At 39.5% G+C, this 23,909-nt stretch overlaps 1 protein-coding gene across 10 annotated transcripts in view; it reads left to right on the top strand.

Annotated features, from left to right (window-relative positions):
* Scgdelta (sarcoglycan delta) overlaps positions 1 to 23,909 on the top strand; it is a 218,882-nt gene that overhangs the window by 176,891 nt on the left and 18,082 nt on the right. For all 10 annotated transcript variants that reach the window (XM_069114810.1, XM_069114809.1, XM_069114815.1 and 7 more), the window contains one exon: positions 16,199 to 16,472. In XM_069114810.1, the coding sequence (XP_068970911.1) occupies positions 16,199 to 16,472 (274 nt within the window). The remainder of the gene's footprint in view (positions 1 to 16,198; positions 16,473 to 23,909) is intronic.

Consider the following 23,909-nt stretch of genomic DNA (forward strand, 5'->3'; position numbering starts at 1 on the left):
TGACGTCTTGTCCGCGATCGGTAGAAACGAGGAAATTTCTCGCGATCTTCCCACTGATGAAGCAAAGGTAGGAATCGAAACCAGAACTACGTAGGACGAGCATTTAATATTTCCTTTACGAGCGAGCACGATTCCATTAGCAAAGTTTCGGGAACCGGCACTAGGGCCAAGAGGGACCGACCTGTTCGTTAACGCCCGCTGTTTTATTCATTCGATTAGTTTCGCCGGCGAGTAAAGCCACGATGTGGGATTTTCCGTGTGCCGAGCTGTCGGTCCTTGCACGTGTGCGGGCCACACGTACGCGTACTATACGAAACCAACCCAGAATTTCACCATTTTCAATGCTTTGGAATACAATTAATACCGGATCGACTCTGATTCAATCCACCGCTATTGATCTCACCGAAATAATCGAAGTGTCAATGCCTGTTACGTTTCTGAAATATCGAACACTTTTCTACAAGACAATCAGCGTCTAATTAATCACGTCAATGGACATTCTAACGTCGCTGGCTTTATATCGTGCTACAAAGAACTCTCATCTAACTACTCTAAATACGGTTCTTTCCGATATTGATTACGTAGGAATATTGGGTTTAAGTTAAGTTTCCACTCTTTTTCATACGAAAGCGTTATTCTTCAGTGACATTTAAACTGGAGAATGATTAGATAATTGATGATAGACCGAGGAACATGAAATTTCTCGGCAATTTGGCTATGTTTACATAAGAACGTAGCGTAATTTTTATATAATTGCCTTTATTATTCCACAACTTATTGCGTGTTTGCTAATGATTATACGATTAATCACGTGATTTCTCCGTTCCGTAATCATTCGGACAAAAGACGTTTAAAAGTCCAATCTATCAATCATCCGTTCTTCTACAAGGCTTAAAATTTAGTCCACTGAAAGTTCACTAAAAATCTAACCGCAATCTACCATGTAACTATTACTCTGGGTTCGAAGTTAAAGCCCTACCAAAGATTCAAATCCCGGAATTTTCCCCAGCTGCCCGAATCTGTCTCACCCATTTAACTGTCGAAGAATCGGGGTCGCAGCCGATCGTTCAATCGGCCAGGATTTAACGCGTAAACTTCGTCGTGACGCTATCCGCTCACGCCTAACGGACGGAGGGAAAGGGTGGCGAAGTAGTGTGACAGAGGGTGCAGGAATATACGCGCACGAACGCGGAGAGAGAGATAGAGAGAGAGAGAGAGAGAGAGGATAGGTGAATCGGGACATAAAATATTGCTAACCGCCTCGCGGCCGAATTTAATTCCCCGGTCTGAACTCGGGGAGAACGTCGAGCGGCAGAGGGATTGCCGGGGGTATTCGTAGGGGAAGGGAGGAGGGGTTAGTCGACGGTGCTGGCCTCGTCGAGATAAATCTTCCTGTCGATGGCTCACCACCGCTTGGATTAGAGTCTACATTTGCACCTACTCTACCCCTGGCTGGCTCACTCTTTTCCATCCCTTTTTCCGTCCTGCTATACTTCCACCTCTTGCGGCTCTTTCCCTTCGAAATCTGCCGATACGGCCACCCGTCGGCTCGCCTCTTCGTTCGGTGGAAAGACCATCTCATAAATTCGCCGCGGCTCGTTATAAATTCAACTCTCGTTGGACATGAGCAGCCGACTGACTACAGAGTACTGGAGAGGAAAACGACGACGACTACCACGGGGTTGAGGACGAAGGGAAGGACGCTGGATTTACGTAGCGCGTTGATCGGATAGCAAGAGCCATTATTGGGGTTGTCGCGATGAACGGAGTGGCGACGGTTCGTGGCTGCAAGCCGCTGGATAGATGCGTTCCTGATATGAACGGGACGCTGCCAGCGAATTCGCGAAAGGTAAAATACGGTATGGTTGCATACGCGCAAAGATACTATGTTCTCTTTGCAAGTATCGAGAAGTCGGAGAAACGATTCGGTTTTATGACGAGAGGAATAGCGTTTATGATAATGGTGGCTGAGTGTCTGCTATCGAGTGTCGAATACCAAACGCGTAAGAGAAATGTTTTCATCTTATTCGGTTCGTTTTAGATTGGAACTATATTGGTAGAAAATAGGCAAATGTTTTTGGCTATATGTATACATGAAATGAGAATAAGGATGGAGCTGGAATAAGGTCACCGTATTTTATGACACGTAATCTGAAACATTTTGTGAAAAGTTAATTGCAGCGTTAAAAGGAACTAACAAACTAGAAAGATTCCAAAGAAATATTACTTGACTTTACGCGAAGACACCTCTAATGATTCTAAGACTTTGTTCCGGCTTGTATAAATTAATAATTTAGTCTATTCTTTGACTTTTATGATCGTTTATTTAAAAAATCCGGATTTTTTTCGATCACGCATCTTCTATCGAGTTACATATGCAGGCCTGTCCGGGACAATCCTAGATATATGATAAGACCCTATGTTAAAATGCGTAATAGTGACCGAATACGGAGCATGTATAAAAGAATGTTTTATTTCCATTGAAATCGCTTTACATCGATTGATATGAAATAGTAAAAAATTTTAATACAAGCGTACAGGCTCTTTTGGAAATGAGCATAAGGAACGACGAAATACTCGTTAGCAAATACATTTTCATACTCGAAGTCATTTGCACGTTAATTGAAATTTTAAGGGCACGTCACAGTGGCAGGTAACTTACTCGCAAACTAGCTTTAACTAACTATCGCACTTATGGTTTACAACGCTTGCCATGCGGTGATACGGCACAATGATATCTTCCTACGATTCGCCCTATACATTACAGGACAACTTAAAGAGTGATGTGCTAAAGCACAGATATTGGCGTACCTGTACACGTATAAATTCTCCTTTGATACTTGTGCTTATAAATGATGATCTTGATATTTATGATAAATCGTGTTCCATTCTTGCGCGTTGTTTCATCCTTTTACACCTCTTTTGTTAAGAAATTATTCGTTGCATAATGATGCACCTGCATACGCTCATTCGTTCTCGAAACTAAAAAATTCTAAATTGATCATTTTCATCGTTCTGATTTTGTTGAGTTTTAGCATTAATCCATTAAGGACCAAGCAGTGAAACACATCAAAGTTAAGTGGACGTAACATTATTGTAGAACGTAAACTGTTAACGCTTTGTTAACGTACAACAAATATGCTGGAATAATAGGTATTCTATGCAAAATCAGTATACAAACCAGAAACATAAATAGAGTGTCCGTAATTTTAACGAAAAGTTTATTATAGTAAGTAATTCAATTTCTTCATTCTTCATAAACTCACAATGTTTGGATGGACGAAAAAAATATTAAAAATATATATTATAATTAAAAAAATATGCGGTTATTATCCTTTATAACCGCAATGCTAAGAAGAAAAATTCAATAATATAAATTAATTTTAAAAAATTCGTGTTTAATCGTTTAATTCGCTGTATGAAATCCAAACGAAACGTCATCCAGACAAATTGAACTTTACACGAAATAAAGTATCTACGGCTCGCACTCGATTTAAAATGAGCGTCCTGAAGGAAACACGATGTTCTGCGGGTCTCGAAAGGGGAAATGTTAGATCTCCGCCTGGCCACCAGGAAATGTTAACGACACCGAAGGCAAAAGTCAACGGATATCCCAGGCGTGTTACGGAGACGTCGTGTGTCATTTGTCGAATGTCTGAAACGAGAAACAAGCAGTGGTATTTCACGAAGAGGTTCCTGGTTACGGGCGAGTCTGTCTTCGTGACTCAAAAATTATTACTTTGCCTGACAGGGACAAAGGGAAGCGTTTCACTTTCGTAGCGCTTTCCGAACTTTATTATTCATGCTACATCTAAGCAGAGACGAAGATTGAAATTATCCTTCGTCGTTCGTCCCGGTGAAGCGTTTCCAGGCCGGAGATGATGCATAAATTACAATAGCTGGAAGAGCATTTGATATTGTACGAGCAGTAGCTTAATACGCGAGAAGTACCGACGAGAATCGCATGAGAAAGAAAAATTGCTACTCGAGAAACGTATTCGAGTTGATGTTGTTTGTATAGGAACGAGCTCAGCGTATTAAGAACCATGCCGTGAATGTAATATTTTATTCGCAGTTATCTTTTCTGTTTTTTTCTTTTTTTATTTTTTGTTAGTCAATTTATGTTGTTGAATTCTGTGTTAATGTTGCAGTCATGAAAGGGAATCCTAAGAATTTGTGTAAAGTTTGACAAAATTGGAACGTTCATAATATTGTCATAAAGACTATTTGTTTTCAGATAAATGGAAATTTTTTGAAAAATGTCTGACTCGCAAAATAAGCTTTTGTAAAGTAGCAGTTATGTAAATTACTTTGGTCACGTTTTTTAATTGACGTTTACGTGACTTTTACTCTAAAGCTTTCATCATAGTAGGTAATATAAAGAAAATGAATAACGTCCATCAAAAAGTTATATGAAGTCTTATTTTTATCAAGCAAAAATAATTGAAACATCACAGGATTAAAAAAACGTACCAGTGCAAAAGCACGGTGAAATAACGTTCGTACGCTAAATGGCCGTTAAATACGTATAAAACGTACACTTTGTCAATTAATTAATCCCACGAGCTACCCGATATAACATACGTAACGCGGGCGAATAAATAGAACAGGGTGCGAGAATTTATTTTTATTTCCCATTTATTCGTCAGATGAAGCTAAGTGGAAACGGAGCTTTCCTTAGGGCAAGTTACGGTCACAGTCGAAATATCGAATTTGGTGAGAAAAGGTGGCCAGAGGATAAGAACAAAATAGGGAGCGGAGTGTACGAGAGAAAACGGCAAAGGGGAAAGAGAAAGAGGAAAAGGATCGTCCCTAATCCGCGAGATCGAGCCGGTAACGCGATCAAAGCAGCTCCCTTCCGGTCTCTAAACCGATTTCCTTGGATTCGTAGAAACCTACCACGTGAGTCGATGGATTTTCCTTCTTCTCTCATCCCTTCTTCCTTTTCCTCGAGCCTTTTTACTTCCATCGGTATAACTCCCTCTTCCTAACCGACCTCTACCATCCTTTCGTCCAGCTTCATATCAATTACTTTACTATCTCCGCACCCTTGGTGATATATGTAACAGAATAAAGATAACAATCTCCCTTAAATTTTCGTCCGTGTGGAACGAACGTTTCCTAATAAATCTGGCCAGCTATCGGATTTCGTTACATTTATTGATAATTATTTCGTTTTGTTCGGCTAATCGATATAATTTACCCGGATTCATTAAACCCAGTAATCGAAGAGCGATTTTTGAATGTTCGTGCGATCGAACGAATTTACCAACTAAAGCGATGTATCGTAAAGCGAGGTAGAAATATACATCGCGTAAAATAAATCTGGTTTTTATTGTACATTAAATATCCATGGCATTATACTACTGGTAGGTAAAAATGGTATTTGTAGAACATTGAAATGTATAAAGTCCGATAATTTTGGAGAAGTAGCTTTTCACAGTACAAGTACTCATGAGTAGTATACAGAGGAAAAATGATACAAGTGAAATAACGTTTAATTTGAGAGAACGCTGAGGGTAAAAGATTATTCTAGTAAAAATATCTGTATGTTCAGTTTGAGGCAACGTTTAATATTTCACCCAAACTAGTTCATACTCGATTATTTATTTTCGGAGCCTGTTCATAATTTAAATGAACTTTTTGTAGCCAGTAACGTATCAGTGTTGGAATGTTTCTATTCGATCCATTCATAGCACAAAAGCAAGTATTTTGCGTGTTAAATACTGAGGAGAATCAAATGAGATAGAATGTCAAATTATATTGTACATATGATTGTAAAGAGTAAAAGCATATTATATACAGTGGTATGGAAGTTCATGATGAAATTTTTTAAACACTTATCTCGTTTTTTGGAAAAAAAGGTACACTTTTACCACTTTTCCATTAAACGTCTCAAAAAGTAGCGGTAGAATGCTTTTGTCTTCCTATATATGCTAAAAAAAAAACCTATAAGAGGATTACCCATCTTTGATAAAACCTAATTTATAACCATAAAATCGTTTTTTTTTCTTTCTTTCTTTAAGTTTAACGAGCGATTTTTACTTACAGATGGGAAGGCTTTTAAATTATTTTAACTTGGTCGAAGGTAACAACCGTGAACCGACCTTTTTCCTTCCGTTGCTCAAAGACTTGTCCGCAAACGCAAACAAAAGCGTGGCCGGAAGTTATGACGTGTCCAGATCAAAGGATAGGCAAGTTTTCAAATTTAGCATCGGCCGTGGGTCGGATACAAGGGAGAGAAAAATAAGCGGCGCGTTGGCAGTTTACCGAGAGATACGTGTAACAGGTATAGACATTTAGCCGTCTATATGACCGACGCGACGTTCTCAGTGGTCAAAATCATAAATTTCGCGATACCAGATGTCGAAGTTCTCACGTCTCTTTGTAGCTCGCGACCCTTCTCGTTGAACGTCAAATCGCTTTTTTGTTAGGCGAACAGATTTCACCGGGAAAATCTTCTTCGTGTTTGGTACACTGCGATTCACATCGTTCCTCTTTGGAGAGAGAATGCTTTCAGAACGTTTATAAAAAACTTTCAACCGACGATTTCTTTCGTATTCTTTTTCTCTGTTCTCTATATCCTCTGTTCTTTTTCTACGTTCTTTCCAAGATCTTCCACGGCCAGAAGTATATTCGCCCATTTAAAGCATATGAATGAATCGAAAACACAGATATCATGGCACGGTGCTCGGTAAATCTGGAATGTATCGATACAGGCAACAGAATCAATATGATCTAATTGGAAACAAAGTTATCCATCAACGATATTTTTCTGTCTATTTTTCCTTTCTTTATCCAAAGTTCTTCGTTGGAAATACATGCATCACTTACAATATCGTTGCGGAATAAAAAACATAGATGATCGATTCTATCAAACCGTGCTCGGTAAATTATAACAGGGAAAATAAAATGTGCACAAACGTTACAGTTAAATCATTCTAAAGAACAATTTGTTTCCATAACCCAATCGAATTCTACCGAAAGAAGAAAAAGAAGAAAGGAAAAAATGCATATGAATGATAGAGAAAATGGTGCGGGTCCGAGAAATTCGTGTAGTATAGCAATCAGAGAGGCGGTGCACATCGAAGCGCAATCGAGCAGCGTTATTAACGTCGACAGATCAAACAGAGGAACTACAAACAATTTTACTCTGTATCGCTTCTGCTCTGATTTCATTCGGGTAGCGATGCGCCGATGATTGCCTCCACGATATTATAATTTTCATTACCTTTCTCTCTGCGTGTACAAAAGACATTATTAAAACCATTAACCTTACACGGCAATAGTTATAAAGTATATATGTGTATACAGATTATTACAGATACAATATTCGTACTCGTTCGAAACATTTGCGTGTCGTGTACGCGTTGGTAAACGTAGGGCGACTACAGATTTCGAGCCGTGAAATCGACGTTTATTTCCAGCTTGTCTTCGACAACAGTATCGGAGGCTGCCGATCGATCATCATGGCGTACTATCGGGCGGGAAAAGCGGCGGAATGTCGATGACGATGATTGATATTAATGATGAGAACGCGAGGTACGCGCCGGCAGCAGCCATGCCGTGATCGAAAACGTACCAAGAGAGAGGGAGGAGAGGAGAGACCGGTGTCGGTTCGGTTGGCGTGTATGCGGGCGTTAATAATCGGCGCACCTGCCCTTTTAATTTACTTCGTCGGCCGTTTCACCGATAAATCGATGATAGACCCGAATGATTGCCCTGTAAATGCTTATCTGCCCGTTAAACATAACCACGTTGTGAAACACGGGGGCCCGCATCAGGCTTGGTCAACGCGTGTTCACGCGGAATCCTACACGACGTCAGATCTCGATCCGATGAAGTGTTTATTTTCGCGGGCGTTGTCGATCTGTCTTTTAATGGATATTTGCGAACTACGCTCAGCCTCGCTCCCGGTAAATCACTCGGTGATTCGCGTTTTAGGAAATCGTTCGTGGACGACGACGATTCCGGTGAATACGGTCGGACCACGCGGCAGCGTATTTCACGCGGATTCTCGTCGCGCCACTGACCAATACGTCACGCCGATCGTCGCCACTCGACGAAACCCGAATGGAATTTTTCGCGCTTCCCCCGGCTATCTATAGTTACCTCTGAAACGTTCTACTGGATTTTGGAGGCAAGCTTTTTTGCTGTTTTTCTTTTCACCTTTTTCCTGCTTTTTGGGAGAGTTTTAAACGCTACGGGAATTATAGTAGAGTAAGAGGATGTTGTGATTTCTGGGTTTTAGCTCATGGCTGAATTGTAGAGGCCAATAACTGTGCCACCGGTGATTGCGGCAAACAATTTGCGCACTGACGACTTTTTACGTAGTAAAAATATATTCTTTGCAGTTTCGATACTTCATAACTTTGTAGTAGCTACGATCTTGATTAATTATGACATAATCGATTCATCCACATTTTCATGATGATTCTTTCACGGCAACTTTCTTCTAAAGGCTTCCCATGCACGATATATATTTCCTATATACAAGTACATTTCTTTTACGGTGTATCATAAGTTTCAAATCTCTCGTACATTATGAAAATTGTTCTTCGCTCGCAGGTGATAGACATGCCTAGACGTACAACTTCTTTCAACTGCTTCTGACTCGCCCTAAAGGACTGAATCGTCCACGAGAAACGTCCAACATTATTCTCTTCATTAAGTTATGATATCAGAAACATCGGCTCCGCAACCATACCACATTTTCCCTCTATTTATATTCCCGAAGTAACGTATTCCAGAGCTCTCGTTTCGGCAACAGATAGGAAGATCCCACTCGAGGGTACACGTAAAATAGCGAATTCTAGGAATCATACAAGATTTTCGTAATTACCCGGCAACGGTAATCCAGTTCCGGACGAAGCAGTCCAGGAAATATAGTCGAATATCAGCTAGCGGGCAATTTTATTTCAATAAACTGGCCGGCGCGGTAAAATTGAAACGACCTGACAACAGAATAGTGGAAAAGAGAGACAGACAAAGCGAAGGGCAGAAAGAGAGAAGGAAGGAAGGAAGGTAGCGTAATTTCCGTGGCAAACTAGACGAGGACAGCCGCGGTTCGTTGCGGTCGTACTGTAAACCTCTGGCATTTTTCATGGAAATTGCCGAGCAATTTCCGCGCTGTCCTACCGAGAGTAAGAATAGCTGGAGAAAAAGAAAGTGGACGGAGGAAGAGGGAACTGGGTAAGGAAGAAACGTAAGAAAAGGAAGGTCTCGAAGCGAAGTCAGCGTACAGCATAGCCTCTTAGATGTTACGACGAATGAGTCTTCATTAACGGCAATTCGCTTTAAACTATGTTTGGCTTGCGGCAATAGCGCGAGAAGGGCTAGACCACCTAGATACCACCAGCGGCGCCGACAGCACCAAGTCGGACTACCTCCGTCGACGTCACACCCCTTTCTGTTCCGAACGCTGCTTGAATCGACCCCTTTGCGCCCATTCCCGCTGAACAACCACAGAACTGTGGTTTTCGACTAACCACCCGATAAGTCGTTGGCTTTCCGGCAATAACGTCAACAAGAAAACAATTAACCTGTATGCTCTTGAACCAGCAGGCGAACACGCCTTTTAGTGCGCACGGTTTCTTGATTCAGAGAATTTTGACAGGAGAGGTACAAAGTATTTTGGAATTATGAAACATTTATGATGTGGAATTTTCAACATCGATTAGTGGAAAATTTGACGGCGATCCTTTGTAAGAGGAATTACAATACAAAAAATGGAAGCTGAAAGATTTCGAAGCTGTTAGGAAGCACCACTTTCTACTTACTTTTGATTATTTCCCAGTAATTCCGGTAAATCGATAAACGTCAACTTAAAATGAAATTACTTCTTGAAACTCGCTGTAAATTCAATCGATGGTAAGTCAACTAATACTCGTAGTAATAAATTCTTGCACCTTTGTCTGCGAAACTTATGCTTTTCTTCCTCTTTCAATGGATATAATTTCAATTTTAAGACTGCCTTCTTACTGCTGAAAATCCTTCAATTGTTACATTTCTACTCGAAAGTTTTTGTTTCTATTTAATATCTGTAATCGGAAAATGATTCAAGAATATTATTACACTTTTGTTGCTCTAACTTTCTTCGTAATTAAGCGTTAGTATATGATTGCCTTGCTTCTCGAAACCTCTACAAAATTGGCTCGCAAGTTTTGCGATTAACATGTGGATAGAACGTGGGCTAGAAGTTGGTCGAAACGCGGCCGGAGGAGAATAATTGCTACTCGTCAAAAATTCGAAAGGCTACTTGACTCCATCCGAAAGGTCAATCTTGGCGGAAACTCGTCGAAACTGGGATAGCACAATGGAGGCAGCTTGGCCGATTACGATCGACAGAATTCCTTTAGACGCCTGGCATGGCTCGAATAGGAGCAACGATCGCGCTCCAAGAGAATCTCGGGTATCCAGCGAGTTTCTAGAAACTATTGGTTGGACGTTCGTTGTCACGAAACATATGAAAAGAAGCCTCCAGTATCCTCGCAAATAATTCCTGAATACAAGATGAATACATTATCGTAATAACATCATTCGAGTTCGTCCAAAGAACATAATTGATTGAGAAATTAATAATTGGAAGTAACATTCGCTATCTCTTCATGGAATCTCTAGATTAAAAATTTGGATAATTTGTCGAAAGACATAGTAATAATGTATTCCTCAATTCGTTAATTAATTTTTGTAATTCATTAATTTTTATAATGTCTGAACCGATCTTTTGTTATTTGGTTTATAATTGGCAGATTAAACGATCGGAACATATAGAGCTTGTCAAGTTATAAAATAGCTCTGCAAAGATTGACAATTACAAACGTCAATTCTGGTTCTAAACTAGCAAAAATGACGTATTAGATTTCTTGTTTTTGCAATTACTAAAAACATATAAGTGCTTTTATTCAGACAGAAATATGATTACATATATTCATCTTCATTCATCTTCATTATCGTCATTATTCATCTTCATCATATTACTTTAAGTCTAATTAGGTAACATATTTAAATGTTATTATAGATCGGTATTTCTAGTGTTAACCCTGTGCAATTTTGTTATAACGCGTCTATGATGATTCTAAAGATTAAAATCATCGCAGTTCAATTCATCCATAATTTTACGACTAAAATATATCTTTTTAAAAACAAGTAAGTGGATATTGGATACCTTTGAACAATAGTATACCTCGTCGTGGTTCTGTCCATCAAAAGCAAAGTGAATGGTGATCGATCGTTCGTTCTTCTTTATAGTTATTGAACAGAAACGAAAAATAGACGAAGAGTGGAGTTAGTTTTCAGAGAGGAACATTTAACGAACCTGAGAATCCTGTCGCGAAGAGATCGAGAAATTACAATGGACATTGTACAGAAAATAATCTCACCAAGACGATATCCGGCGAGGAAATGAGATAGTCGATGCGGTCCTTCGTTTGATCCGCATTTCGTATAAATACGGATATATTTTTCCTTCGTGAATTAATCACGTTGTCCTGCATGACGGATGGTTAATATCGTTATTACCCATCCTAGCAGGGAAATTAACTTCCAGTCGCTGTGGTTTGCTTAATATCCTTTCCATCACGTTTACTTGTCACCGTTTCGAATTTAATTAACCGTATGAAGACTAAAAGTTTCGAACTTGTCGCGCTTGTGTTTTCTTTATAAAACATTACACTCGAAACAAATATTATTAAACCAACAAATCAAAGTATCTGCCATATTTTCAAGATACGTACAACTACTTTTGTCAACGTTCTCGGAATTTTGTTTTTAGAACGAATCACACAAGATATGTATTATATACATTATACATTATCGATTTCTCTCAACCTTGCGGCTCTTTCTCGTTGTATAAATTGCAATTTGAAACTCTCAATTCGACGTTGAATTCGAATATAAAATTCGAATTCCAGTTTCAATTGAAAGACCTAAATTTGAGGTTGAATTAAAAAATTTGTGTTTGTATTTGAATATAGAAGTTCGAATCTAGAAACATGTACGTATGTAACAATACGAAATAAGAAGTTTGAATTTGGAATTGTTCAGTTATTATTACAGGTATAAAACCACAGACAGTAAAGATCATTTCGTGGTAATACCGCAGTCTGAAGCGCGTTAAAATCACATACAATTAACTGTAACGTTCTAAAAACACGGTCCCTACGAGACTATCGCATTGATATCTCGCGTGATATCATAATTCACCATCCATCCCGGGAATCCCGTCCCTTTTTCCTTCAAGATTTTCATCTTCGCCGACGGTTTGGAATTCATCGCGCGCAGGTTCGCGTGTCCTGCATTCGAAAGCCACAATTCTAGCCGAGCGGCTCCGCGACGCGTAAGCAACCGACCACTCGTTTAATTCGTTTTAAACAAAGCGCTATTTATCACGGAAGTTATGCGGCCAAAGCTGGACGAAGGGGGCGAAAACGGAGAATACGTACGCGCGGATGTCGAGACGGGAGGAAAAAACGTGTAACACGGTCGTACGTTAGTACAGTGATAATTTCGCAACTTGTAATGCTCTTTGGGCTTGAAACCGTGAAATTATGGCGGTGGCCGCGCTAACTTCGCGTTACGTCAAAAGTTCCAGCGCCCGTTTAACATACGTCCGACGGTATTTATGATCCGACGTATATTTCCGCTTTGTAATTGCCCCTTGAACCTGAATCTCACCGTTTCTCCCGGTTTACTCCTCTTGCGCCACGGTAACGACTTTCAAATGCGTATAAAACTACCCCTTCCTGTTCGAATCGACTTCAAATGTTCGTACGTTTCTACGGGGCAAAAAATCGTCGCTTCGAAACGAGCTGCAGCCATTACGCTTCTGTGATTTTTAAAGTAAAACCAGAACAGAATTATAGAGTAAAGCACTTTGAAATAAGGTACTGGAAGTTAAGGTTAATAGAGGTTAGAATTATTTAATACGCGTGTTGGTAACGAAGAGAAGGTTACATTGTAAAAAATGATTTTATTCTTCGTTTGTGTTAACGGAGAATTCATCTGTTATTATTAATATAAATACTAGACTTGGATTAAAAAATCATGTTTATAGTTCAATAATACCGTTGTGAGTTCCAAGTGCAGTTTAATACGATGTAATATCATATTTATATATTTATATATTTCGTTCATACTTCGCATTTAGAACGTCCAATATGTCACCTTTCGGAAAAATCTAATCATAAATAGAACGAATTTTATCAGCGAATAATCGATCCCAACATGGTTGAATATTCGCAATGATGGTTCACAGGTCTCTGAATATTCTACAAAATCAAGAATGTCAAACCTTGCAGCCGTTTACTAGCGCGTGTCCGCGTTTTATTTATGGTGCCTGGGAACGAGCAGGGCGACAGAAATTAATATCGAAAATCGAGTCCGGAATCCGAAAAAGCTCGCCAGATTAAAGACCTTCGTTAAATACAATCTTCGATGAGGCGTGCAGCTGTGGCAGCGTCCTTATAATCGTTAATCCTTCTTTCTCTTCTCTTGTCTTTCTCCCTCTTCCACTCACCGTCCCCGTTTCTGGCTGTTCCCTTGCTGAAAATCGTACACTTTCCTAGTCCTGAAAAGCAAGCTGGCGGCTCTCTTCCCCGCAGGAGCTTATCTTCGGAGCTTTTAATTTCGAGCGACCAAGCTCTTTATATCCACGAGAGGTATAATTATCCACAAGAAGGCAAAAGGGTAGCATTGAATATTTTAGCTCATGCCCCACTCTTGCTTTCTCCTTTTCTTCTTCTATCCCTTGTGCAACTTCTCTTTCGCTTTATGCTAGTGTTTCCATCTATTTGTCTTCCTTCTTTTCCGCCAGTTGTCCCATTTGTCTCTCGATGTTTTCACTTCCCTTATAATTGTTCACAGAGTATATGCGGCAGGCAAAAAAAGGACAGACAGGACATGAGAACAATTAGGTCGGCGCATATGAAATGTATGTTTTTTTTTTTTCAAAGTTTTAATTTGACGTTAAATTTGTTTTGCTCGTTAAATTTTGTGACATCGTTAACCATTAATATATTAAGGAATAAAAAGATTATTATAAATCACGTATTATACATTGTGCTAAGAGGTTTCATAATGATATTTTATAAATTTGAAAGAAAGATTGCCACAACAATTGTGGAAAACATAAACGCTTTATTCTATCTAAACAATGTTTTAAGCTATCAATTACTTTGAAATAGATTGTAATAACAAGTAAATTTCAAATTTGAAACTGAATCTCAATAATAAAATTTGCAATTTAAATAGAAACAGCTCCATTCAGAGTTTTTCAATTCTAGGACTGATAGTGCTTGTGAATGTGGGCCGATGAAACCAGTTAGTTGCTGGGAAAGTACACTGAATCGCGTAGAAATCGCTTTGATTAAATATATGACGTCTTAAAGAAAGTACGCGTGATTAATATTTCATTTAAACAAACGGCTAAAATAAAAACTAGAATAAAAAAAGAATATTCCGAGACCACATTTTGAAAGACTGACAAGAAGAAGAAAGTAAAAGGTAAGAAAGCGTAAGTAAAAGTCAAGTAAAAGCGTTCGAGTCAGCGGCGACCGAGAGGCAAGAGATTAAGGCACAGAGTTACGTCCGCTATTTCGCAGTCAGATTTACATAAGTTCCCTCGTTCCTTTCCTCTTACATTCTCCTTGCCCGGAACATGGTCTCGCTTATCGATTCTCCTTTTTCCTCTTCTCTGTCGGTGTTCCCTTTTAATCGCCCTCCCGCTCTTTTTCCCGGCTCGTCCATTTTTCACGCGCGCACGCCTCTACCGCCGTTAATTATCTGCCATTTGATAATCCTCTGGTTCTCCACCACACCATTTTGTACGCGGTTTTACGGCCCCCTATTTGCCACGCTAATTTCGGATTCAGCGGCTTCTTCGCTGATGCTTCGTATGATTGATTTTTCTTACTCGTGGACAAAAATCTGATCCCGTTGCCTGTTACCAACATCGTATCGCGTTCAGGGAAAAAAGAAAAAGGGATAGCGTGTTTTCAGTGCTGCTTCGGTGCAAAATGGACTGTGTGGAAATGGGTGGGATGTTTGGACGCAGGGCACGTATGAAGGAAGGCTCGTGTTTCAAGAAGTAAGAACCGGAGATCAGTCTTCTCACGGTTCTGTTCCTCTCCCCATCCACGACCAATTTTCTGCACCCGGTGTGCGAGGACGAGACATAAATCGTTGATAAATCATCGGGAAAAAATGGCCTGGTAATTACAGCCTTATTAATCGCTGGCAATTATGCTCTAAAGCTTCGTTCGTCCTTTTTCTTTGTTTTTTCTATGCAACTGCAACTTTTTTATGCGTTATCGTTTAGGAGTCTCTTGCCATCTGTTGCTTGAAATACGTACCAAGTTTTCTGAAATTTAAAGATAAGAAGGGGAAAATTTAATTTAAGCATTGCTCGACTGAGAAGAACTGTCTTTAGCTTTGCGACGTTAGAGTTACTACACAAATATTTGTTTAATAAGTAGTCAAAATTTGGGATCACTAAGTCTTCCATAGCAGCCACCAGTATAAGAGAAAAATCATCAAACACTTCTAATATAATAAAAGGCGCTTCCGTCTGACCATTGACGTTTCGCTCTACTGACGATTACCAGAAATAGCGTACGCTTTCACTTCAACACACACTCTACACGTATCAACGTGATTCTATTAACTTTCAATTAACAATTCCTTAAACATAATAATATTTGTATTTATTTTTTATTTATTCCATATTCCCTTACGTATCGTTTACTTTTTATCAAACATAAATCATATCACATTCACATTTGTAAAGAATAAAACTAACTGAAGTTCAGGTATCTTCATCAACTTTTAATTCTTTATTAACTTCTTTCTACTACTTCTTCTGTTAAATATAATGCAGCTTTATTAACTTCTCATGGAAGTTCCTAGTTAGGGGGCAGTTGAGTTTATAGTTTACAACAACTTATAGAAAATTTATAAATTAAATTTCCTACTCGCATGTAATAAATACAATTCGTATAGTAAACCGTGTTTCGTTGCAATCTTACTCATTTAAGGACGAATAACTAAAAGTACGAAGGACGGTTTAAACTTCGTTAGTTTCCTAAAGTTGGACAAAGAGAACATTAATGTTTACGATGACACGTGTTTAGCGTGTTTATCGCATGAGAACTCGTACGACGAGAGAGGACAGATGTTTCAGTTGACTCGTTTGTGATTTCAGAATGTCTCGAGGGCAGACAGGCTGGTCGGACGAGCCGTGCACGTCGACCGGAGGTCGCAACGTGCGACAGTCGGCAGGGCCATCATCAAGGACGACACCTCCGATTCTCGAGGACCGCACTTCCGGCACCGCGTCATGTAAAGGTGGATTCAGGTTAGGTGTTTATGGATGGAGGAAAAGGTGTTTGTACTCTCTGGTGCTCACTTTGATGGTCATCGTGATCCTGAACCTGGCGCTCACCGTGTGGCTGCTTAAGGTCATGGGATTCAGTTCCGTAAGTTTGTGATATTAAACATGTTCTATGAATTTGTTTTCTAATTAACTCATAAGATCTCTTAATAGATTATAATCTTCGTGCTATGGTCATTGTAGTATAGTTACTAACAATAATAATTTTTTAATTCAGATCCATAAATTCTTGATATTCATTTTTGTATATTTAATCAGGTTCGTTATTATTTAAAAATCGGAAATAATAGTCCTGGGTTAATCCGTTCGTCTAACCGACTTCTTCCAATTACTGCAGTGGTATGTTTACAGTTTTAGAATTGTAACAACGTTAAAAATTAATCAGAACTGCAAATACATTTTTTTTTCATTCCTAAACATTTCTTTACTTCTCGTGTAATATATGGAAAAATTATAGGTAATTGTTTTTGTGGCTATCAAATAAACCTGGAAAGAATTGGAAATTTGAAATCTTTGTCCTACAATTACATATATCGTTTAAATGGTAAATAGGTCGAAACAAGAAAACTTCCACGAGCTCGATTCTCCGATATATACTTACCCATATAACTCAGAAAAAAGCTCACCATGTTTACACAGAAATACCCTCATTCATTGCTCCACTCATCATTGATAAAACATACCTTGGTAATAAGCTGTCCTTTCAGAAATTCAAATTCCCGTTCGACCGGTCTACACAAAGAAGAATTAATATTCCCGACGTTTTTTTTCCAACGGATCTTGCTTTTTTCCCACGTCGAAATTATTTCCGGAATCGCGCGTTGAATTTCTTTATGGAGCACCTCTCTGGTCATTTTCGCTCGGCCGAATTCGCCTGACATTTCGCTGTTGCATTTCAAGCGCAACGTGCGTCTATTCACGTTATTTCGTCGCGAGATACTGCCACGATCCCTGACTTTGATATTCGCCGAGCTGAAACGAGGAAACGGAACGAATTCGTGTTGGGAAACACGAATAGAACACTGACACCTTTGGATATGCAAAACGGCTTGCAACCATCATCGGTGGAAATCCGCGGGTAAGCGGCTTTTATTTGGTAATGAAGCGCGATTCGCCGCGCTTCAGCGAGATCATCCTCTCTCTTCTGCTATCCTTGTTTCCTAATCGATGCAAATACGCTCTGCCTCGCGTCGCTTGTTGCACTTATAGAGTGCCATTCTACTGCGATCGCCTCCAGTGATTCCGATTAGATCGTCAAGTAGAGTTGGAACGGTTTGTTCAGACGCCGGTGGGTTGGGCCAACGTGATGGAGAGGCTCGAGATTTTAATATCGTCGGATGGTTTTTGAATGGGGTGATATATTGTTGACTCGAGCCCGTTATGGCTGATAAGAAGACGAATCGAATCATCTGTCATGTCGGACGTTTATCAAGCTCCAGATAGTTTAAGCTCTGCAGCGGCTTTCGCTTTGTGTGTTTAGAGAAAACGAATTGAAAAATTATTCTCCGCCTCTTCTTTCGTATATATTTCTTTCCCTTTTTTTTTTTTTTTTTTTTTTTTGGAGATTTCTCTTAAACGCATTAACACGCTAATTACCTGACAAATTTTGTGCATTTTCTCAAAAAGGAATACCGCCTGTTTGAATACAATACGTCGTTAGTAAAGAAATAAGGTCGTTTATGCGTTTTATACTACATCTAGTAGTTTATATCGCTAATGTAATATGAAAAGAATTCAAATCTAATGAACACGAGTATTCCTCGAATTTTCATATCTCACGGTAATCAACATGTTAAACACTTATAAAATTCTTTTCAACATTACGGATCATTTAACGTTACAGAATCAAATCAAACGCTTCTCGACGAGCGAATGCAACATCCTGATTCCGCGTCTGATCGCTTACGTCTCGATCTACTGATTCCCGCTGACGAAAGAAACCATCCACGCTATCCTCGTCCTTTCCGTTGATCTTACCACGCACTCTATTGCATACGCCCAATCACCAATTCCCTCGCCAATATTCAACCAGCTATATCTTTCAAAATGGACTCGCTACATCCTAAAACTTTGTCTGAACATTTCTCTGTAACGTGGTATAACACACACTCCTAATAAAATCAATTCCTGTCACGTCGTTGGAAATTAGTTTCAGGCGAGTTTCGCCGCTGGTACAACAGGCCTCCGGTGCAATCTATACAACCGGTTACCAACACAGATAAGATTCGCTCCTAACGCCACGCGAACAGAGGCGCGAAACAAAGGGGGTAGGGCAGCAAGCTGGTTAATATAATTCGCCGTAATTACTGGAATCGTTGTATCGCGCCCGGTATCGCGGAAATCGTCGTTTGCACTTGCCACTTCTTTACGTGGGCCGGTTAATTCCCGGTTTATAATTAACCGAGCCCCTTGGTGGTGGCCTCCGAAAGCCAGGGGATGAGAGGCGCTCGTTACGAGCTGCGAGCCTGATAACAAGCTCGTCGAAACGAGCTCGCGATCGTTAGAAAAAACACTCATGCCCGCCGCTGCTTGTTCCCGTTGTTTCATTATCGTTATTGCCGAAATCCTGCCGCGCGAAACGCGATATTTAATGGCGTTGAGTAATATCGCGGAGGACGGTGTAACCTTTCGGCTGACCACCGCTACGGATTTATGGTGGCCGCGTGCAAGCGTTGCGAACCATAGTTCGACAGAGACCGCGTAATTAACGCTCTCCATCGCCGAATTTATACGATCCACCGATGAGTCAACCTGATTTTTCGTAAAACGGGTATCGCTGGATGTTACGAAGTGACGATTAGATCGGATTAAGAATTCTATAGAATTCCCGAAGTGTCGAGATTTGTCAATTTTTAACTCTTTGTAATCTAATAATATTGAACTGAAGTAGACGCTGTATTTCGTTTTACTTCTTCGACTAAAAGTTTAATCTAGTAACAAAAATATAGTTTTCGAATTTAACACATCGAAGATACATATGTCGTGATAAGATGTTGAATGTAACTCAGACTGCAGAGGGTTATAAATGTAAAACCGATCTCTAATTATGTCTCATTCTCTGATCAAATAGCTTCGCTATCGTATCAGAGAAAATAGTTACGATCAAATACTCGTTAAATATAGCGCTAGAATTATTAATATTCAAACGTGTAACTTTTCTCTCACGATCTCTATTCGTTCTCTGATTATCTCGAATTTTGCTTCCGCGTTCAATCGAACTCTTCTTATTCTTTACGCCAATATCTATCCATCAGATTCTCGAAGCATCAGGCTTATTAAAAAAGAATATCCACGTTTGGTAGCGTGAACGGATGATTTTTCTTCCCACAATAACGGCGATCACGAATGTCCGATTTATTTACGACTCGCGAACGGAAAAGCGACACACATTACTCACGCCGCGTCAAGGTGAATCGTTCGGGGAACAGCATCACCAGCGGCAAAGAACACGCTTCGGGAAACAAGGGGACGTATACGTGAGACTGTAGTGGTAGAAGAGATGTCGACGATGCAACAGGGTACAGGCGAGAAAAGGAAAGAGAAATGGAATAGGAGAAGCGTAGACGAAATCGGTGCAAGTAGAGATAGCGGACTCTCAGGATAGCCTTGCGCGAGAACGAACGAACGAACACGAAGGTGGGAAAGAAGAAGTAGCGGAGGCTTACATTTCCCACGGGGTATCCTTGCTTGCTCACAGACTCCTTACTTACGGATTGATACTCAATTTCCAGCGAGTTTAGCCCCTATCGAGGGATCGTTGCGCCTGATCGCGGTGGCTCCTTTCGATTTCAAATAAATTCGATAATGGCGGATATATAGGCGGTGAAGAGTAGAGGAGTCTGAGATGGTGTAGCGTACTCGAACAGGGATATAGAAAGGGATTTCTCCATCGTCTTTACCTTAATCGACAAGGTTCAGGTAGGAGAGAAGAACGAGCTGCTTGGCCTCGTCTGGCTTGTCGATGGATTCGACCCCGTGATGGACGATTTACGAAGGACGTAAGGCATTTTTCGAGCTTTCGATTTTAACCACCGCCACCAATCGTTCATCCGCAATATTGAACGTTTGATTATCAGCTCGGCGCGTATGAAATCTTTTTCCGAGGTTTGAATTTGCCAGGTCTATAATTTCAATTTTGTCCTATGATGCGCGTTAACGAAGCAGAAATTTCATATAAATTGGTTATATTGAATTTTAAGGAAATTTATCATGAGAATATTTAGATTTCGTCATTGACTGCTGCGAGTAAATAAGATATTCTTCTGTATCTGTTCAAATTCGGGAAGAGTAAAAGTTACTAGAAATATAGAAACATTCAAATATAGAAACATTATTAATAAATTATTTTCGAATCATTGTCATAAACATTCTAAACATTGTTAAGATGGATTAAAGTTTAGAAAATCGCATCGTATGAATCGTAGTAACTCACGTAATCTAGTAAACGATTCTTAACAGATGGAAAACCAACGAATGAGTGTAATTCCTGCTTTCAAAATTAATCCACAGATTCTAAATAGAAACGAACAATAAATTTCTAATCCAAAGGCACAATGAAACACTCAACTCCCCGGGAAGAACAACGCGGAACGATAAAATGCAAACGGTGTCATCCTTGAAGCGTGAAATGGAACGAGTCCGTGTTCACGAAAGCGAGTCCGTTTATAAAAATCGCGTCGTTATCAGCGACAGTGGGAATCGTGGATCGTGCTGGATCTGAAATTTCCCGAGACGCGCGAACTTCATATCCATAGCAAAAATACTTTAGCCTTGTGTGCTAGCCGACGTATACGAGCGAAAACGCGATACACTCGCGAGTCAGGAAATATTTTATACCCTGTCCTTTCACCCCTTTTTCTACCAGTCTTATCCACCATTCTTTTCCGCTTTTTCATATTTGATGAGCGAGTGCGGAACTTCTGGTTTTGCGAAAAACCTTTTTACCCAAGCATCACGAAACCATCTGGCTTTGCTCGATCCTGTTCACGGACAACGTCTTCGGGAAATTAAGTCGTTCTTCTCGATTAAGAAGATGGATAATCGACGAGCGAACCATTTCTGGTGTATTTCATCGAAGATTCCAAGAATAAGTTATGCCTTTTAGAGATAATTTCGTTTCATACATACACATTCACGTGAACAATGCGGAGGAATGATCAGAATGCTATTTTTAAAGAAATGTCGTTCGCTCCCGTAAGTTTTGAATAATATTGATTACAAAATTATTCAAATTGAAACGTTCAAATGATAAATAATGTAAATGTCAGAAATGAAAATTTTTAATCGATACAATGAATGTATTTTTGTTAATCCTAACGCTTTTTCGCTTAAATGCTATCGAATTTCAATATTTATTTTCGCAGACTTATAGCAGGAACAAATGGAATTACCTATTACTAGTTTTTTTTCTATATAATTTCAAAGCAGTTACCACAAAACTTACTGAATTCCCAAATTAATTATCTCCAGAGTTACTAGTTTGTCCATGAATAATTATCGGCTTAAGGGGTTGAAGTTAGCAAGTGTCCAGTGATTTATAGAGAAAATTACATATACAATAGCAAGCTGGTGTTCCTGTCAATATTACTAAAAATTGAACTATGAAAATTTAATTATCAAATATCCAATATCTCATTCACCATAAATATTCAAAAACACATCGAGCAGGGAGGATAATTGTAGATTGATTGAATCGCAAATCAATTACCCGGTTCGATAGTTAGATATTTCCAGGAATGGTATCGAGCCAGGCAGCAGCTACGAATATTTTCTTCGATTCCGCATATTCTTCTTCCTTGGCTTTCCGGTAATCTAATAATTCGATGGTTCAACTTTATCGAGACTATCCTCGCTTTTGTATTCGACCCATCCGAACTTAACCCACTCTCCCTTCTACGTCCCACTGGCTCCGTTCACCCCAATTCAGTCGTAAAATTTCGTTCGCTTACATCGCGGATGTTCGCGTCGCTCGAGAAACAGAATTTAGTGCGCGAACTCCGTCGTAAAGTTGGTTCGGTAAGAAGGAAATTCATAACTAGCAACGCTTCCAATATCTCCGGTCGGATCGAAAGGTCTTACGAGATCTTCGATTACGAACAATATATAATATCACCTCGAAACGTTATGTTGGCTGGCACCGTATACAGATACTATATTGCCACTAACGGCTTTACGTATACAGGACGGTAGCGAAGCAAACGCTCCCATGCCTCTTCCGTAATATCGCCTACGAAATCGACCTCTATAACTCTCGTATATCCATATGGAGTTCACCTGTATACGGCTCCCTCTTATATTGCATCAGGGACACTACAGCCACGTTACACTCGAGGGTCAAGGTGAATCCTGTGTCGTGATATACCGACGTATCCGCTCTGGAGCTCTTTCTTCCGTTGCTTCGTTATGTAATAAGTTGGTTATTCGAAGCTTTCTAACTATGGCTCTTATCGTAGTTGTATATTAATTTCTTAATATTGTAACTGCGGCAGATTTTCAGATGTTTCTGTACAAAACCGCAGATGAAATTTATATATCGTATAAGCCGATTATTAGGGCAATATTCGCGTAACGTAAAAGAAAATCAGGAAAAGTGGAGTAAAAGCAAATATTTCTGTTTATTACAATAACTTATAATTTACAAACAGCGTAGCCCGCCGAAATTAACAGATTGTGCGGAACGCGATTCTCGATGTTTTTCGCGGCTACAGAGCTAAAATAGCGATATAGGTTTTTTTCGATTTTATGCTTTTTGAACTCGAACTTCTTTTTCCAACAGAATAACAAAAAAAAAGATACAAATAGCTATAAAGACTTTTAACCGGTAGTAATTTGCACCTTAAAATTTGTAAAATATTATACGCAAGAGAGCTTAAAATAGCAAATGGAAATATGTAAAATACGAAAATTTAGAATTTTTCATAAAGTGTTGTAAACCCGTAAAATGATTTCATTACATAATCAGCAACTCGTAACACGGTCCTTTTTCCCATATTTTTCCATCCAGTATCCAATTATACGCCGCGTAACCAGGCGACGAATCGATAAATGGGGGGAGGGAAAGAGGTTAATAGCAAGGGTGCCGATAAAAATTCGAAAACAGTTTCCGCAGGCTAAATAAATGATGAAAATTTGTACGCGTTGGCTCGGAGAAATATGACCGTTACACGCTGGCCCGCCGGACAAAATTCTATCCGGTACGTGCAATAAAGTCGGATCCACTTTTACACGACCTCATATCTATTGATTTAATCAACGAAATAATAGCCATTGTATTCACCGGGAAATCGGTTGATGGTTTATAAAAATATAAGCGGTTAACGTCCAAACAGAAATCATCTTGACGAGTCTTTGTCCTGTCAAGAGATCGATATTCGAAATTCTCAAAAATTCATGAAATGAATTCTCACGGACGGAATTCGTTATTGAAAATTTATCAACGAACGAATCATAGAAAGCGCAAATTCTCGTTTCTCTTCAGCTGTCGTGTACAAATTTCAAATATTCAAATTCGCACGAATTTTGC

Source organism: Bombus flavifrons, chromosome 6 (assembly GCF_040668555.2).
Source record: "Bombus flavifrons isolate JBK064 chromosome 6, iyBomFlav1_principal, whole genome shotgun sequence".
NCBI lineage: Eukaryota > Metazoa > Arthropoda > Insecta > Hymenoptera > Apidae > Bombus > Bombus flavifrons.